Below are 20,085 nucleotides of genomic sequence, written 5' to 3'. Positions count from 1 at the left end.
TGCCCATGGGGTTGTGCTGTGAACCCAGCGAAACACCCCAAGTTAAAGGAAAACTCTTTTTGGAGGGTCATTTCAGGGTTATTTCATTTCAGATAAATAATTGCAGTGCATGTTCACTTACACACTGTAAATAAACAGCATGGCCCCAATAGACAGCAGTTGAATAAATACTTCATATGACAGTCCTGTCCCCTGCAAGCCCAGAAAAAAATGAGGGAATACAGAGGATATCAAAGAAGTTGGTTCAGAAGGCACAAAAAGAGAAATCTAAATGTGAAGAGACAAAAGTAAAGAGAAAGAAAGGAAGAAGAGAAAGAAGAATAGACAGCAGTAAGGACATACTAGACAGAGTTCATGAAACGTTTTGGAAACAGAGCTACAAATGCTGGGTGAAAGAATAAAGAAGAAGTAAACGCAGAAAATGATGGACCTAAGCTAAAGTGTCCGACTTCTCCTCAAACCTCAAGATTTGGGGTCTCGGTTGGGACCTGCCCCCCAGTCCCTGGGGTAAGGATCCCATTTCTATCCACTGAATTGCATGATGTCAGTCATACTTAGAAACATGTATCTTGATGACTGGATAGTTATAGTTGCCATCTACCTTCAGTTGTTCCTCTGTGTTTTTCTTCAGGGCCTCTTCAAATCGGTCTGCTTTGGCCTTAAGAGATTGGTTCTGGAAGGTGAGGGTGTCTATCTGGTCCTGGAGGGGAGACACACCAATGAACACACCAACCGTGTTATCACCCCGTCTTATATTCATACAAGTCAATCTGCACTCTGAAACCAGCAGGGGAGCTGAATAAGGCTCAGAAACCCCCGCAAGGTGGTATTTTTTTAAAGGCCACTTGAACATACAGTGGGGTTTCTGATAACCCAGTGCCTCAGGGAATCCCGAAATCCCTGCAATGCCTGCAGCTGGCTGACACTGGCTGGCACTAGTTCATGAAATGTCTTTTATGCTAAGTCACCCCATCACCTTGGGCTGGATGAGAATGAGCATGTCCTTCCTTAAGAGAGCTGGCATTCATATCACGGGCATGAAAGAGATCATTTGTACAGTCCTTAGAGTCTGAATGAGGTGGTAGATACCCCATCCTTGCTTCCTTCACCTTTTAGGCTTCTAACATGGTAACAAGCAAAAATGAGTTAGTGGTGTAGACTCTGAATGATCGTCGTTTCATCTCAGAGCTATACACCGGAACAACATGTTATTTTAAGCAATCATATTTCTGTTACCATCAAAGGCATACCTGGTACCTCTCTATATAAAACACCTGTAAACCCCACAGTTGCTGTGAAACTGGTATTCTTATCTTTCATATATGTAATTTCTTGGCTGTAGCATTACATCAGTGCTTATTGCAAAACTGCTGACATGCCTCAAACTGTCACAGCCGCATGAGGAAGGCAGTGACAGTTGCTGTGTGCAACAGTAAGTGCTAGTCAGGGGTTTTAAAAATTGTAATTCACCTCTGTCTACAAAATCAAACAGAGCTTTTATTATTTGCTGTGGCATCTTTACTTGTTCACACAAGTTTTCCAAACTTAGCGTGAATCACAGGGGCAAGTTTCTGCCCTCCTCTCCTTGGGATTTCTTCATCTAGAGAGTGAGAACAGCATGGAGTCATTAGAAGGACTGAAAAAGCCAAGATGATCTTGAGCTTGGTGTTAAATAGTGGGAGGTGGGAGATGTGATGTGCAGGGCTGACCATGGCCTGCCATAGCCTGGCTGCCCAGCAGGACCAGCCCTGGGGCACCCCTCATCAGGGACCGCATTGCCCTCCTGTGGGAATGGAGATGTGTCTACGCTGTGGGACCAGCTCCCCCACATTCAGGCAGCGGAGAAGAGTTTAAAGCACAGGCACAGGGCCAGGCAGGCAGAGGTCAGCACTTCCGAGCCCCAGGGGTGCCTGCCGGAGGGTACTATGTAGACAAGGTGATGCTCACAGCCACCGCAGGTGCCAGAGCTCTCCCCACCATGCAGTGAAGAGCTCAGCTTTGCTCCTTGTGCTGGGCCAGCAGTCAGCAGGGTCAAAAGGACCTTTCTTTGCTTTATCCAGCTGCCTTTTCTTCCCTTTAGGTTTGCCCTCTCTTCTCCTTCAGATAGTATTTTGCTGAACCAGCCAAGGGAGAAATAAAAACCTGAGAGGGCACCTTTGCTGCTGGATCCCAGTTTGGACAGGTGGAGGACGAGAAGCAGTATAGCTGGTAAGAAGCAACAGCCTGGTGTGCTGGCAGCTGGCAACAGGGCTGAGGGTGCCCCATCAGCTGCTCCGCAGCATCGTTCCAGGGGTGGGAAATAATGAAACTGCTAACCTGGAGTGACAGCCGCAGTTTTTCAAAATTCTCTTCTAATTGTGCCTTTTCCAGTTTGTGAGCAGTATTCAGTTCTGGGGAAGATACACAGACATGACATTGCTAAGTGAAGTTCAGCAAACCAGGGTCCGAGGGAACAGACATCGTGAGCCAAGTGCAATTCGGAATGCAGTTTTAGGGCATGGAGGTTGAGTAGGAAACTGGTAGTAATATACTCTGTGACCTTAGGTGAATTGTTTTGAGGATCAGGATTTCCTGATCTTTCACTGGTTGCAGGTACCTCTATTTCTATGTGACCAGATTCTGATTTTTCAGAACTGCTCAGAATTCCCAGCTCCCGGGGGCTCTGATCTGAAAAGGGTCAGTCTGACAATGGGTCATTTACCAGGTCAGAGTGAGTCTCCCCAAATCAAAGATTTTTAAATTAGATGATACATTTAAAAGCTTGGGTTGCAATTTCTTTGGGGAGATTGGGGGGGGGCAGCAACTCAGATGCAAAAATGCAAATAACAGTGCTTCTCCAGGAGCTGCAGCAGATGACCTGTGAGGTTTATTCCATTAGTGAGACTGACAGAGCCTGACGACAAAAAAGTCATCTATTTATATTACATGATTAAAGGTTTCACTACAAGAACAACTCACCCTGGACTTAATAATAACCAAAAGTTTAATAACTAAAGTGGAATAAAGTTTAATCTCTAAACCAGTGGCATCAAACTGTCATTCAGTAGAGTAGTAGCACCTACCTTTTTAGTATATGGCCACTCTGGTTTTTTGTGTCTTTACCCCCAGCCCCATGGGGCTCTGCCCTCTAACCATTGCTCACTAGCCACAATACCAGCAGTAACAATACTAACGCTCTAGTGCTCTGTACAGCGCACCAGACCACAGCTGCTGCAATGCCTTTTCCAGGCACAGGAGGGCATTTCATACCCGCACCAGGAGCAGGCAGCACAAACTTTGGCCACCAGAGCCTTGATAAACCACAGCCAAGTTTTATTGTCAGAAAATACTAACAAAAATGGACAGATAAGAACATCCTCAAGCAAGGAACAACTTTTTTTTTTTTCTTTAATTTTAAAAATTGTATATGTTAATTTAAAAATGGTATGCTAGATACCATCTCTGCCTACAGGAGAGGGGAACAGACTGTTCTCAGCTCATGTTATGCTCTGGACTGTGTCTCTAATTGACACAATGCAGAGCTAAGCACTATGGCTCAGTTTGGGGAAAGTTGTGGGAAAACCTACTAGAGCTATTTAAAAATTAGACCCTCATGCTTATGTGTAAAAAAAAAAAAGAGAGAGATTGTACAGATAACTGTTAAATGTCAGCTACAGCATGGACACAGACTTGTATTTAGATACTGAACTGGTAGGGAGGAAACAGCTCTGTCTGCAGCATCAAATCCCATGGAAAAACCATAGCACAAAATAAAGATAACAGCGCTGAGGTGCAGATTTGCACCAGCATGTGGCTTTGGTCTGCTCAGCATGCTCAGACTTTTGCTACTGAAAATGACGAGTCTTGTTTTCAGAAGCAGTGTAGGCATTTAAGCACCTAAATTCAGAGATGTTCAATGAGCTCTGGCCTCCTGAACACCTGAGGATTAGGCTCTTGAGAAAAGTCTGTGTGTGAAGTGAGGCGGAATTTGGACTCTATGTTCAGCGACTGATGGAGAAAGCCTTGTCTTTGGCCCAAAGACCCCTCAGATAGTCTCAGGTCCAAGTTAGATGCTGTACACGCTGCACACAGCTGTCCCTCACCCCTAGCATGAACCTGGTGGTCCACCCCATGTGAAAGCACTAGACCAACACAAATTTTCTGTATCATCTGCTCTGGAGGAAGAAAATCCAGGCTACACAATCTCTCTACAGCACTAATTCCTGCTCTGGAAAAGCTCTGTAGCCACTGGCTTGTCTTTGGCTTACCTTGAATCTTGCAGTCGTTCTCATCCTGCAGTACCGTAATGGCGACTATGTGGTTATTTTCCAACTGCAACATTGCAGCTTCGTGTACAGCTGTGATATCTTCCACCTGTTCCAATGACAATGAATGGAGAAATGGACACACGATTAGACATGCTGTGACACACTGACAAGCCACTGCTAGAGAGTTCCAGTGAGCTGGAAACAGTAAAAAGAGATCTACTGAGCATGACACTTCCAACACCTGAGCCAGTTCTATTCATTACAAAACAGGGATGCTGATGCCTTGAGTGGTAGCCTGTGGTCACTGCTGATAGTATTTTTGTTCTTTTAACTTAATGGTGGTAAAAGAGGTACATAAGAAAGCAAAAGACCGAAAAGCCGTTAAGTGAAGAAGCCATTTATAAAATGCTCAGAAATCTCAACGTTCCATTAATCTCAATTATATTAATGACCTGGCTCCCTCTGATGGTCAGATAAACATGCACGGTTCTGAGCCATCCTGGTTTTTGCCTTCAAGGCATTTTGCTGCAATGATCTTTATTGTAAGGTCTTGAATTAACTTCCATGGAAAGTGCTTATGAATTATTGATAGTTGTAAAATATTTATTTCTAGAGAAACATTGAAATTATTATCAGTGGGTATGAAAAATTAATTGCAGTCTACCACACGTTTACTTGAAAAAGAGTATCCTACAAAGTCATCAATACCCAAATTCCTATATCCTCCTGAATCATGTATTTTGAGTCTGCATCCAATAAACTGATGAAAGATAGGACAGCATCTTTTTCAGTGCAGACACAAGAGTTTTCAGGTTGGTGTGGAAGTAAGCAAGATGACAGTGAGGCCACAAAACTTGTTCCTGATCTAATATTGAGGCCAGAAAGAGGTCCTGCTGCTGCAAATTGCCCAACAAACTGCACCGCACACGCTGCACACAGCCGTCACGGGAGCGGGGGATGCAGCTGGAACAGGGCCGTGGGCAGCCGGTGTTCCTGTGCACCCGATGGGTTTGGGACTTCTTCAGTACATTGTTTGTTACTAGACTTGGCTAAAGGCAAAGTGAGATCCCTAATGATGGTGTTTTGATATGCATCATTAAAGAAAATACAGTGAGAAGCAGTGATCAAGTTTAAGTCAGTGGTCCAGAGCAGTTTCCAAATGCAATGCATCAATTTGCTTTTCTGGGTTTTGTAATCACAGCGATCATATTCCCTACATTTAACACATTATCTGTGATATCTAGCAATGCAGAGGATCAAACTATCTTATTTTTACAATGAAACAGCTGTTCATTGCAAAGTGACTTGACTTTAAACAGCTCTTTTGCTCACTGTTACGTTAAATAATGGTAGAAAGTTACTGCAGCTGAGCATGTCTTGACTGGAATAAATGTTATTTCACTGCATTTAACTGTCAAACATATGTGTTAGATTACCCAACAGAAGCAAAATTTCCAACCGTATTGGAGAAAACATGCTCTTAGAATGAAAGATAGGCATTTAACACAGAATTTAAAATTATCCAAACTCATTTTCATAATAATGTGGGAGACAACTCAGTGGTGAAGAACTGTTTGCAAAACAATGGGGACTCAGCCTGCTGATATATTGCATGAAAGAGCAGGGAAAGGGGGGCTAGATGACTCAGTGGGCTACTAATGGGATAGGGACTATCACTTGACTTTTCCCAGAGCACAACGTCCTTGTATATGATGTCTGTGCGCTGAAACCTCATGAGCATTGCCATGTTCTTTACCTCGCCCTTGCTTAAGTCTTTATTCATACTCTAATTGCTTCCTAGCTGAGCAGCACCCCACAGGAATGATTACGCTCAACTCCAACACTTTCAGAAGGTGAAGGGGTCTCCTTTCCCTGCCACCATCCTTGGCAGGTTATTTGTCTATACAGCCAATTAAATATGTTCCAAATGGTCTGCAGGGATTTTTCTGTCTTCTGTGTGTTTCATATCCACATCCCAAATGACTCTCTTTAATTTTCCAGTGTGGTCTCCTGTCTGCAATTTTTCATAGCAGATAGTCTACTTGGCACTGGGAAGCAGGTCTCTTGGATGCTAATTCCAACTTCGCCACTAACTTATTCTATAGGCTTGATCAACTTAACCCATGTCATGGTTATTTCTGGCTATAAATAGAAGCTCAGGTGGGATTTTTAAGGCTTGATAAAATAAAATCAAGAGGAGGCTCTAGTGGCAGAAGTTCAATAAGTCGGTGGACAAAACAGCTTGAGCTGAGTAGCTCAATCGAGAAACACTGGCAAGCCAGGATCGCAACCTTTATTTTGCAATTTCGCCCTTAGCTGCAAGGAGATATGAGATGCATTGGCACACACGACCGGTTTGTGAGGAGTTTGGTTCTCATGCTCTGCTATGCTGAAAGAGCTGCCTCACCTCCTCGGAGACAGCTGAGCCTCCAAAACCTGACAACTGTGTATCCAAAGAAACAACAGCTATCTGATACTAAACTAAATGGTGACTACAGCAATACAGTGTGCAAGACCAAGTTGTGACTGGAAACCATGAAAGTGGGATGACTAACTTCCAGATTAGATGTGTGGATACAGAAATACATGCAGATCCATGGTTAAAAGGATTTTGCTGTTGTTGTTATTGCCTTCATCAATGCAAGCTCAAATTCCCCTACGCAGATGGACAGCTCAAGGACAAGGCTCTTCTCATGTCCAGCGTAAGAGCTCTTTAGCTCATGGGTTAGGTGCCTCTGCTCTAATGCTGGCCGGGATCAGCGCCAGCTCAGCAGCATCAGAGCTGAACGACTCCAGTCCCTCGAGCAGGCTTGCTCATTTTGTCATTCTCTGAGCTGAACACTTCTCCTCTTCCTCCAAACAGGGAAGGAAGAACCAGAGGATTACAAACCCTTTGGGTCAGCAGCTGTTACGAACCCTTATTCCTCGTGCACCTTGGTTCCTAGACTAACAAAAGTTCTTTTCCTTTGCCAAAAAACATTGCTGGTGAGCAGCTTTCCAACCCGGCCTGTCAGCCTTCTCTGATCCAAGACCACTCGACACAGGATGGGCGTATGGTGGAGTAGGAATTGAAAGGGAAAACCTGCTAAAACTCATCATGAGATGCTAATGGAACCATGGATTAAAAAGATGGTCTTAAACTCTGAGATACTAGGGTCACAGCAGCACTTTCAAAGCAGTGGAGAGAAATGTTTGTGTTATCTTCAGTAATTCAGGGAGCAAAGAGCTTTGGAGCAAACCAAACGGCTGGAGAAGAGAGAACTGTTTGCCTCACAGAAGGAAAGATGTGTTTCCATTGCTTCTGTGTGGTGATGAATAGAATCACAATAGGTGAGAACATGAGAAAAATAAGTATACTTCCAGTCAAGTCCTGTGGTGGCCTATATCACCCTTTCTTGCACTGATTAACTTGAGGGGAAAAAAACCACCATCTGTTCTTGTGGTCCTGGAAGCTTGCAGAAACACTTCAAGGAATAGCAGAGATAAGCCATAAACTATCTCAGCAAAAAATTAACTCGCGGAACAAATTCCTCCACAAATGTTAATGCCTGGGGATCCAGAAGAGGCAAGGCTTGCAGCTAGAGCCAATATCTTCCACTAGGCAAACTGACATACTGACACAGTGAAAGGAAAAAAAAGCCAAGGCTTTTGGGAATACCACTCCTCCTTCATATCAGAAAACAGAGCAGAAAATTTGAGGGGCATTGCAAGAAAACCATCTTGCATAAACTGAAATGAGAACCAAAAGACGTGGCTCAGCACAGCTTCTAAGCATGTACAGAGAAAGATTTTGAAAAATCTGGTTTAGAACACAAAAGCCTATTTGACAGGACCTTCTAATGCATCTTTGAAAATCAACGCACTAATAGAAAAACGTAGTTTGTCTGGGACAAAACAGCCCAGTTGCATAAAGCCTTTGTGTTGCATGTTACAAGCCTGCAAATCAGTAACAACTAGCAGGCACAGCAATTAAAATAGGCAAAATCCAGTGAGAGTTCTTCAACTCCTGTCCCCCCGCCAAAGAATCAAATGAAATTGCACGACGGTACCCAGGGCACTCTGGGGCACTGGCTGGGATGCCGTGTGTCTGTCCCACACGGCTGTCTGACCCACGTGCCAGTGAGGACCACACTGCACCCAGCCCCTGAGTACCATTGCTGCTACACAATAAATCTAACACCAGGCAGCTGTGACATGAGTGACATCATAAAACTGTCACCATCTTGGTTTGTATTTGCACTCCCATCCCAGGAGTGTTTTACAGTACATCAAGTACAGGCAGTAAATGGTGTCATTTCCCTTTTTACAAATAGTTGACCTTAAAGACAGACGGCTGCCCTCTCTGCTGTGCTGTGTTGGTGCTCTCCTCTCCTGTGAGCTGCGTGCAGGCTAGCCCCTTTCCCTGGCTCCTGGAGATGCTTCAGCTATGGCTGCACAGTGCTGCACCAGACTTTACCTCTTAAATGGTCTAAATTAGCTTGGGCACAGGCTCTGCTGATGGGGCTGCTTTGCTTCTGAGCCCACAGCAAGTGCTGTCATTGTCCTTGGGAACTCCATGGGACACGTCTGAGCTCTGCACCCCGCTGCAGCGCCTGCTGTCAGCCCGCTCCCCGGGAGCGAGCAGGGGGGGAGCAGCAGCTCTGGAGCCCCAGCCATGGGCTGCTGCTTCAGGCAGCAGCCCCGAAATGCACACTGGAGATACCCTGAGATACAGAGCATGCAGACATAAAACCTTCTCCTTGACCTTAGGTCACATACATCCATCTCACAGACCACATCTGCACTGCACTGTTGCTGCCAATTTACATTGCCTCAGAGAGTGAAAAATTCACTCTCTACCACCTCCAGCTGCCCTGAGCATCAGTAAAATCCCCAGGTTGGAGAGAACGACGCTGGCAAACGGGGTCTGTTGGTTGAGCTCACGTTTCGCAGGCAACTGGCCCTTGCGCTGCATCAGACGCCTGGGTGGCATACCCATGGCAGTGGGGGCTGTGGCATGTCAAAGCCTGACAGCACAGATTGCAGAGCGCACCTGGTTGCGGCAGATACTCATGTGAGAAAAGCCCTCACAAACTGTGGTGCTGGGCAATGGGTAAGAGTTGCAGCTGGAAAAATCAGAACTGTATCTGCTGCTCACTGAGTGCAAAATAAGAAAAGGCCAGGTAAAGGCATTATTGCCATAATCCAGAGCAGGATGTTCTGCCACTATGTGAGAGGTGTCCATAGGTGAGTTACAGCGTTTGTTCACTCCGGCTGTTAAAAATAAGGCTAAAGTAGCTGCATGTGAGAGTATTCCTACCTACATACAGAAAGCAAAGCAAGGAGAAACACTTGGGATGTACAATCTAAGAGATTAGACTAAACAGTGGAGCAGAAATCAGGGAACATGGAGTGTATCTACCTGCTTGATGTTCAGGCTATGTGTTGCATCGGCCCTATCGCTTCACTGTACTGCCCTTTAACTAGCATTGCAAATAACGATGAGTAGGGCTTTGCTGGTCTTACCTGTGTTGAGGAGACTTTTTGTTCAACCCTTGGTTTCATATAAATTGACTACAATAGGTGGGCTGGGGAGCAAGTATGTGTGGGGAGCAGAACTAGTCTTAATATTTGTGTTGTAAAACATCTGGAAGCATGTGAAGACAAGACATGGTAATGTAATATACTACTATGTAGAAATACCAATAGGAATAATAGGGAGGAAGAGCAGTAAAGATAGTCAGGAATATATTTTTCCAGTCATCGGGTTGTTACCAGTGTCTTCATGTTGGAGTGTTCAATGTATTTCATCACCTGAACCCACTCAGTACTGGCATGGTCTTCTACTCTTCAAAGGGAACAGGCGGAGACTGACCTGATCCTGATGCTGCAATTTGGCTTGCTCCAGCTGCAGCCTGTGCTGCTCCTGCAGGCTCTCCCTCTTGGTGTTGTACTCCTCCTGCAGCCGCTGCTCCAGTGCCTGCAGCTCCTCCTGCTGCTGCCTGCGAAGCCGCTTCACCTCCTCCTCAAAGCACCTCTCCAGCTCCTCCTTCTCGCTCTGTAGTTTCTTCCATCTTGCTGTGTTGAGGGCTGCAGAGACAAGACCATACAGTCAGGCTCTGAATTCCTCGGGAGCAAACAGTGGCATCAGATCTGCTTGTACAGCACTGAGCACAGTGGTTCTCGCCGACTCTGGGGCTCCCATGAATCTCAGCCACCAACAAGCTCTCACTGTTGCTTCTCTTTCTCTCCCGCTCTCTCACACACATATACACACATGCATTTGTTTAAATAGAGGTACTGGCAGAGTATGCAAAAGCCCGTGCAAAATTGGGGTCTGATGAAGTATAATAATAATAATAATAATAATAATAATAATAAAGTAGGGAACTCCATGGACTGCAGGGTGACTGGATGTCCCTTCCTAGCCAGCAGAGTCTCGGAATCACAGATTGAGGGTTTGGGGCTTTTACTTTGCCTTGGATATATGAAACAGCATGTGACACAATCACTTGACGGAAAGCCTTTCAACTCGGATACAAGATTTTCCTTATCTCCTTCTCTCAAGCCAGTCTTGGCTAAGTCCTCACTTCCAGTGATGTGCCAAGGTGGCAGAAGATGCCTGGGCCCTCGAGGCGCATCCTGTGCACATCATGCAGGGGCTGTGATTGACCACTTGACCGGGAGAAGGAGATGCATCTCATACATCCCATTTTCCAGCTGCGAGAAACTGCTCACCCCATAAACCTGTCTTTCGCACCAGCTCCAACAAGGAGCTCTTGAACCCATTAATGCACACTTGCTTAAAATATTTTTATATTCAAACCACTATCTTGTGTGCTTCATGGAATCAGAGAGCGCAAATGAAAGGCCAGTACTGAAGGCAATCAGAAAATGTGAAATTTTTACTTTTATGAACTAATCCAGTGACCGTGTCTCTGAATTCACAACCATGTCTACAACTAGTTTCAGGATGTGCGTCTCCAACCGTTCCATCAAGTCAAGGATATTCAGTCTATTTCCCCATTTGGTTCCTCACCTATATTGTTCCCTGGGTCCCAGGACAGCAGTGTCATGAACACTGTGTCCTCAGCCTTTTGCTTTGCTGAAGAACAGTTGCAATCAATCCAGATATTGAAGACCTGATGCAAGTTGGACAAGGTCAGCCAAACTACATTTAGAGAGCAAGTTTGCTCATTTGCAAAGATCTAACAGGTAAGAACTGATTAAAATCATCACGACCATAACATTCAGAACAACACTAGAGAAGATGAGAGGTGTTTTTAATGGCACTGCCAGACCTCCTTCCTGATTTAGACCCATAGCTGGTTTAGAAAAATGATCACCTTTTGAATATACCGTCTGTATTAGCCACTCATTCTTCCTTTGCCTTTCAAAATGCACGTGCCATGCACAGACCTGTACGGTGTTGTAAATTAGTGAACTGGAAGCAGCTGTCTCCCTGAGTAGACAACTTCTGAATGTTTCAAAAACATATTTATCCTATGACTGCCATCTTACATTTGCTCAATGTCCGTGGCAAAAACCCCTGTGTTTTCCTGTCTCTTTCTACTGTGATATCAGACTCTGCTCATTTTTTTTCAGGTTAGCAACAATTTGTCAGTGACCTATGGCTGTAACCACAGCCCAGGTTAGGTACATCCATGCGAGGTGGTTTGTGCACCCAAGCTAACCATCTCCTTCCCCACAGAGCTATTTTTCACCCTGTTTAGAGCTCTGCTTCCACACTTACTGGACAACAATACCCAGACTTGCTCAGTATGTTCAGACATATCACTACTGGGGTCCTGTTCTGATCCTGATGTTTTCTGGAGCACTAAGAGGGACTCTTGTGTCCCTTTCAAGCTCTCTGCTCCTTACAGAAAGAGAGAAAGCGAGCCTGAACCAGTGAGCTTAGCACCGCAGCAGCAGCACATAGAAAGATTTCCCACCTGCCTCATACCCAAAATGGAACAGTGCAATTCATGTGGTGATTAGCTGAAATGTCTTGTCTCTTGGCAGTTTGGATTATAGCTCTAAACCCTCTCTCTTGCTTTTTGCTTTTATTTGGCACGCAAAGCGATCCCAGAGCTGGAGGACAAGGGATAACGCTTGCAGCTCTGTGTTCAGTAGAATTCAAACTTACTCAAGCTTTAAATTGGAGCTGTAATGAACCCCGTCTCTCTCCAGCCTCTCTAATGAGATTACCCAGCACACAGGAAGGGCTGGGCAATGAAATCATAGAATCACAGAATCATTTAGGTTGGAAAAGACCTTTAAGATCATTGAGTCCAACCGGTAACCTAGCACTGCCAAGTCCACCACTAAACCATGTCCCTAAGCACCACATCCACACGTCTTTTAATACCCCCAGCGATGGGCATTAAATCACTTCCCTGGGCAGCCTCTTCCAATGCTTGACAACCCTTTCAGGGAAGAAATTTTTCCTAATATCCAACCTAAACCTCCCCTGGCACAACTTGAGGCCATTTCCTCTTGTCCTATCACTTGTTACTTGGGAGAAGAGACCAACCCCTACCTCGCTACAACCTCCTTTCAGGTAGTTACAGAGAGCGATAAGGTCTCCCCTCAGCCTCCTCTTCTCCAGGCTAAACAACCCCAGCTCCCTCAGCCTCTCCTCCTAAGACTTGTGCTCCAGACCCTTCACCAGCTTCATTGCCCTCCTCTGGACACGCTCCAGCACCTCGGTGTCCTTCTTGTAGTGAGGGGCCCAAAACTGAACACAGTATTCGAGGTGCAGCCTCACCAGTGCCGAGTACAGGGGCACTATCACCTCCCTGGTCCTGCTGGCCACACTATTCCTGATACAAGCCAGGATGCCATTGGCCTTCTTGGCCACTTGAGCACATTGCCGCCTCATATTCAGCCAGCTGTCGACCAACACCCCCAGGTCCTTTTATGCCAGGCAGCTCTCCAGCCACTCCTCCCCAAGCCTGTAGCGTTGCATGGGGTTGTTGTGCAGGACTCAGCACTTAGCCTTGTTGAACCTCATACAGTTGGCCCTGGCCCATCAATCCAGCCTGTCCAGGTCCCTCTGCAGGGCCTTCCTACCCTCCAGCAGATCAACACTCCCACCCAACTTGGTGTTGTCTGCAAACTTACTGAGGGTGCACTTGATCCCCTCATCCAGATCATTGATAAAGATATTAGACAGAAATGACATGCTCTAACCAAAAGAAAGTCCATCTGAAACACTTTCTGTAACCTGAAACACAAAACTATTTGCTTCTTGAAAATGAAACCCTGATGCAGGTGCAAAATGAAGGGAAGAGAAAAGCAGGGAAAGAGTGTCTGCATGGCACGTTCCCCACACATTCAAAAATGCTACTGGAGGCAGAAAATGAGGCCATTGCCCAGGAAATCTGCCCTACACTGAATATCAAACACTTCTAACGGGAAGGAGTAATCCCTACCACAGTCTCCCAGACCAAGACAAATGAGGCCAAGGACTGATGAGGAAAGACTGAGTCTCTTCTTAGACAGGAGATGGACCTTTGGGCTCTACTGGGACAGGAGTAGCAGAAGGCATCATCCGTGCAGCCCAACAGAAGGTCTGTGGCTCCCTTACCCAGCTGGGGAGCAGGAACCAGCGCGGGAGAGCCTGCCTTGCTGGAGCCAGCGTTTAGCCAGCTGCAGCTTCAGCAGGTGGTTCTGGTGAACCAGGCTGAATCGCCTCCAGCAGGGCCCCGACAACAGATGCCTGAACAGAAGACCCACTGATGTTGCTGGAAAACAGTGAATTTTGCTTTCAGACATTGGGATATGGGTACTGTAAAAGTGAGCTCCTTTTGTAGAAAAAAAATTCACTAGAAAAGCTATATGAATGCAATACTGGCAGGGAACAAATGGCACAAGACAAACAGAGCACAACTGCTATCAGCTGCTATTGAGAAGAGTTACACCTCAGTTTTCTTTTTGCTTCTCTGTAGGTATTTCAATTGCTGCTTACAGGCTGGAAATGACTCTGACATAACATGGCACTTCCCGGGATGACAGCATGCTGCGTTAAACAAGAGCGGCTGCCACTGCTTCCCTACTCCCCGAGCACCGAGTGGCTTTTACAGTGCGCAACAGATGAGCAAAACCCATTTCAGGCTGGGCTGGGAAGGTGAGGGAAAGGGCGATTTCACTAACGGCCTGATCTTCCTGCACCCATCCAGCCTGAGCTGCAGCCCAGCCTCCCCAGCCCTGGCACTTTGCATTCAGGGGGGTAACTCCCATGGGAAGCGGGGGGCTGCTGTCATGCGGCCTCACATAGGGACCGTCTGCTTCTGACATGAGAAATGGGCTCTTGCCCAAAAGTGACGGCAAACCATGCAGACTCTGCTCTTCCTCATGACCCTTGGCCACAGATTCACAGACAAACCACAGCAACCTCACTCAGGTTAAGGGTCCTCTGACTGGGAGGTATATCCAGGAGGAGGTGGCACGCAGGCTTTGGCTTTTGAACTCTTGTGAACGCAGATAATCCAAACTTTAAACTTGACATCTGATCGTCTTCCATTCATCTAGGTTTTTATGCATCTCTATACCTCCTCTCAACTCACTTCACGTCATTTGTCTGACAGCAAAGGAGCAGGTAATTCTGACATTTAATTTCCATTAGTTTGAAGGGAAACAGCCGGTGTTCAAAACCTCTTTATTCCAGGAGTCTCAGTGTTGCAGCTGAAAAGTGCTTATATTTATAATTTATAAAGATGGGTGTCTTGAGTACAGAACAATTGCTTGTCATGTTTTTCTAGCCTTGGTATTTCTAGCACAATATACGAGCAAATCTTACTGCATAAAATAACAAGTCCCTCAGCGTTTATAGAGGCCACATTCCTCCTCAGGGCTGGGAAGGAAGAAGCACTTTCCTGTTTCACTGCATGCTGGTTTCAGATGAGGTGCGATAGTTCATAGCCCTGTTAGGGGTAAAGGTGGAGGGTGTTATCAGAACCTAAGTATTTTGCCTGGCTCCAGAAGGGTGCAGGTCTCCGTAGGCTGTTTTACACATGCTCCATCACTGCTACTGCTTCAGCAGTGGTTTTATTTACCAAAAGAGATTTCCTTAAAATATATTCTGACTTTTCTGAACAGTGGATTATATCTCGCAGTTTCATTGCTTTGTATAGCAGAATCCTGCAGTTTCTGTCGAATTTAACAAAGACTGTGTGCTTTCAAACCCAAGCACATTCAGCACCTAAATCATAATTCTGAATTAGAGCTATTGCCTAAACAACTAAATGTTGTGGACACTGCCTGTATCAACCCTGGCTAGTCCAGCCTTGCTTTACTGATTCATCCAGGCATTTGCATCAGTGAGTCTGACATGGTGAATTTACACATGAGAAATTAGGAATTTCTGACCGACACCCATGCTGTTTAACTGGAATGGTTATTTTTAAATTAATGAGAGACTACTTATCAAAGTGACTGAGACAAGTCAGAACTACAGCGTGGTTGTAGTCAAAATAACATGCTCTGTAGATTTTCCCTGAATTTCTTTATAGAATCACCTATTATTGCTGTTGTCAAATAAATGACTGTTTCATTCTTTACTTGCATAAAGCTTGGCAAAATATGTACAATATTGTACAACATACAGATTCATCTGACAGCGAGACCAAAATAACCCTGCTATAGCACAGGTGGGTTGCATGTCTCCGGTAGCACCCACAGCCCCAGCCTGCACTGCTTTAGAGACAGCAAAGAACTGCACTGACGAGAACCACTCTCATCCACATGGCATTTGCCATTTCACCTTGTCCACAGATTTAAAACACTGGTTGTTTCACAAAATTTAATTTTATAATTTTCTTCCAAAGGAAAACAGACTGTCCAGCAATTTTTGACTTACACTAAAAACCATAAACAGTCACCTTCCATATGTACGGATAAATACCAGGATTTGTACTGCTGACGAATTTTTTCACATCCTGCTGGAGTGCAATACCTGCACATGTTCATCTTTTTGTCCATCTCTACTGGGAGTCCTTCTGCCTGGGCATGTTGCATCTCAGGGCTGTACAGAGAGGATTACCTCCAACAAGCAGGACAGATCACCAGCCACCCCTGTTGCTCCTAAACAGCCTCTGCTCAGCATCTTGGTGTCTCCCAGAGTAGTGGCTTGCTCAGGAAGAGGTGGCCTGTGATGGCTCCTCTCCAGTACACATGCCCACAGGACCACTGAGAAAAGGACTCTCTCACACCATCTTTCCCCTCTCTGAGAAAGAAAGCACATACACGTCTATGGCTAATCTCCCTTCTGAAGCAGTAGAGCTCAGCTGAGACCTGAGACTGCTTTTCTGGAGTATTTGGGGTTCTCACCAAAACTGCCTCCATGTACTCCATCAGGACTCAGTTTCGCGCAGAGGAGATATCTATTGCTGCATGCACAAGAGCAATAGAAAGCGCAGGCAGCGCAGTGATCTCCTGTTACTGAACATGCTGCTCTGTGATCCCCAAATTGTATTCATTTCAGCTGTACAAAGATGGTGCAAATAGAAGCAGAGCTCTTTATCTCCAGCACTGTACCTCTCTCTCCTTCCCATGTCACCACCACTTGCAAAAGCACTCATGAAAATGAGCAAACCCAACCCACTAGAAAGAGGCAGGGCTTTCAAATGAGAGATGGGTATTCAATGGAGAGCTTCAGATGTGCCCTGCCTAAAGAATGTACTCGTGGCAACAACTCCTCTGTGAGAGCTGTGGAGATGCAGAGGACGGAGGAAGGCAGGCATCAGGGAATAACTGGAAATGCTGTTTTGCTATTGCTGCAGTATCCTTTGGCCATGGGGACAATAAAGCTCTCTATGAAATGATGATCAGCCAAAACATTTCAGAGGGGCACAGCAGGGAGAACAAGTTGCTGGGCATCAGAAAAGGGCTGGGCTCAGCTTTTCTGCAGTGGGTTCTCAGAGGCAAGGTGAAGATGAAGCACAGGGAGGATCTGCGGTTCTGCCCACCTCACAGGGGTTTGGCCCGAGCCCTCTTTGCAAACCAAGTCACCCACCCGCTAGATGGCACAATCTGTGCTTAACGTGTGACCCAGCACCTGGGGCCCCACATGCAGGGAAAGCTGAGAGGTCCCCCCTGTTCACAGCTCCAGTCATCAGTGGTTCCACCACCTTTGGGTACTCAGGGTGTCCCCTGACCCAATGGTCCTCCCTCCAGGTGCCCTTCCTCCTCTCCATTTGCCCTGGGGTAGATGAACCCAACATCACACCTGTTCTGGAGAGATTTAAGCCCAAAAGAACTCAGCCTGTTGGCTGAAGCCAGCACAAAAGCCCATCTTCTCTCTCAAGAGTTGCAATGTCTTTACACCCTCCCTGTCTCTCCCGTCCAGACCAGAAACCAAACAGGAAAAATGGTGCATACAGATACACAGGGAATACACAGACTGAATGGGACACGTTGCTTTTGCCGTCTTTCAACCAGGAAGAGACCTTAGAGATATCAGTATCCAAGTTCTGAGCTTGGTGTCCTTCAGTTTGTAGCTGAACTGCAAAACATGCAAATGTACATAAGTAAGCGATGCATTCCTTGTCACCATGCTCCGCAATAGTCCCAGGTTCCCACTTCTCATCATGCTGTGCTTTCCCCTTGGCAGTGATGGTACATAGTTTGAGAATGGAAGCTATGGATTTATGAAGAACCATTTGTCTAGTAAAGATGACGCACAACTAGCTCCCGTGTGTGTGGTGATGGACCCTCTCCACAACAGAGAGGTAAAATCACGTTTCCCTGCAAACCCTTGCCACTGGGCTTCAGAAGACACTTTATGTACGCAGGTTCCCCAGGATCAGGTCACAGGGAATAACTGCTTTTGTGTAAAGTGAGAAAATCACTTTTGTTATCACTTTGCTTGTACTACTTACCAACTTCATCCCTGATCTTTGCAAGCTCGACTCCTAACTCCTTTATTTTCACAAGGGCATTTTCATTCTGTTTAAGGAAAAAAAGAAAGAAATATGTATAGTCCCCAGGTTTATCCCAGATAAGCACTTTCACATGTTCATTTAGTAAAGCAGATTAGATTGATTCCTCAGATCTTTTTATTTTCTTTTTTTGGGGGGAGGAATTATGATGAACTCATTCAGTTTTTAAATCAAGCTTAGGAGCCGCGACTCACTGGCTACAAATACCTTGTATCTCTGTGAATACACGTACACACACCCAGGTGCACAGGACATCACAGAATACTCTATTTACTCCTATGTGGCTAAAAAGACATTTGTATTTTTCTATCATTTTGTGTTCAATCTGTGTACCGTTTATGGCTGGCCTGCACATACAAGATGGTTTTATTAATTCTGTTAAAGCACTTTCATCTATTTATGCCTGCATTTAACCACCTCTAAACACAGTGATATGCTCACACAATCAAATTTGCAGAGCAGATGACTGTAGTTACACCATTCTCGGCATGGTGGGCATACCCACACCGACACCACTAATGGCATGATGTTCATGCCTATTTCCATATTTATTTCTGGTATTTTTTTGTCTGTAAAGGACAAGAGCTCCTTTGGTTGACCTTTCTCAAAAGAAAACTGAATACTTAAGGAGTTAAAACAGATGATCTGGCCAAAGGAAAATTAAAACATATTTCCATTAACAATGCTAAGGTGTTATTACTAAAATGCAAGGATTTTGGCAGCAGATATCTCACGAGTGCTGTGCAAACTGACAAAGAAAAGCCACAGGAACATCTATTGGAGTTTGGTTTAGTACAATAAATCCCAGCATAATGGTTCAAGCATAAGGGCACTTTAAATTGGAATGTATCCTGAATCACATTAGGAAGAAGACAAAGGAACCTATCCTGCTGGGAAGATCACCAATGATTAGGAAAACTAGATCAGGCTACTATAAATATGTCCTAGGTCAGAAAAGGCCAAGAATCTTTAAAGGACACTACAGAAAAATCACATTCAAGAGAAAAGGCAGTGTAGTAGCAAATGGAATTCAAAGGGGTCCTAGAAAGTAAATCTTTCAGTAATAAGCAAGCAAGGCTAATAAAAATCCATGGCACAGAAAGGATTAGTTTGGCAGATAGGATAGCAAATTAGTTCTGTCTTACCAAAATGAAAGTGGAAAAAAAAAAAGATTTCAGAGCTTAATGTTTCTGTTTGTTTATTTTTCCTGCATCTAATTTTTACTCTGTTAAAAGAAATAACACAACAGCTTTATTTTTGGTAATACCAGGAAATTGGAAACTGGAATTTAAATTTAATGCTTTACACACTGCCCTTTGGGGATGATTTCTACCAGTTCCAAGAGACAAACTGTCCGAGCAATTGGTTGAGCTGATTCGAGAGCCTCTGGTGCCTGCAGAGGCCCAGGCTATGCGGGCATCTTTCTCATTCGGTTATGGGAAGAAGCCTGGCACGCAAGGCTGGGCTCCTCCAAACAGCCAGCTCCATGCGCTGCTGAGTAATGCACTGGGGGTTGTGTGCCAGGACTGCAGAGTCCCCAGTCCTGACCGACTGCATTAGGCTCAGAATAAAACGGAGCAGAGTTTTGTTGTTCTTTTTTGTTGCTGTTGTTGTTGTTGTTGCTGGGTTTTTCTTAACTAGTAAAAAAGCTATGAAGAAATAAAAAGGTCTGGATAAATATAGTCTGGTATGTTAAAAAAACACAGCACTTCACACAGATTCCCAAACCAGCAGTCTTACAGAGATAAGGTTTCCCCTTTTGGAGAACATCACTGCATCTGCCCTTACCGTCTGTTTAACTCACTGGAGTCATTTTCAGAAGTGTTCTTGACAGATTGCCAGGACTGGTGCCCTTGAAGGCGTGTGCACAGGGATGTACTGGATATGGGACTTGCAGATGGGAAGAACTCATTCAAATT

At 45.2% G+C, this 20,085-nt stretch overlaps 1 protein-coding gene across 1 annotated transcript in view; it reads right to left on the bottom strand.

The window, feature by feature from the left end:
• The window catches only part of MTUS2 (microtubule associated scaffold protein 2), a gene marked incomplete at both ends in the record, with an annotated part of 197,474 nt that overhangs the window by 9,659 nt on the left and 167,730 nt on the right, over positions 1-20,085 (bottom strand). The window contains 5 exons of the mRNA XM_082305018.1: positions 602-700; positions 2,317-2,390; positions 4,248-4,353; positions 10,102-10,316; positions 18,107-18,173. Coding sequence (XP_082161144.1) covers positions 602-700; positions 2,317-2,390; positions 4,248-4,353; positions 10,102-10,316; positions 18,107-18,173 — 561 coding nt within the window. The remainder of the gene's footprint in view (positions 1-601; positions 701-2,316; positions 2,391-4,247; positions 4,354-10,101; positions 10,317-18,106; positions 18,174-20,085) is intronic.

Source organism: Platalea leucorodia, assembly GCF_965183815.1.
Source record: "Platalea leucorodia genome assembly, chromosome: 2".
In the NCBI taxonomy this organism is placed as follows: domain Eukaryota; kingdom Metazoa; phylum Chordata; class Aves; order Pelecaniformes; family Threskiornithidae; genus Platalea; species Platalea leucorodia.
This window is presented reverse-complemented; position numbering and strand designations above follow the sequence as displayed.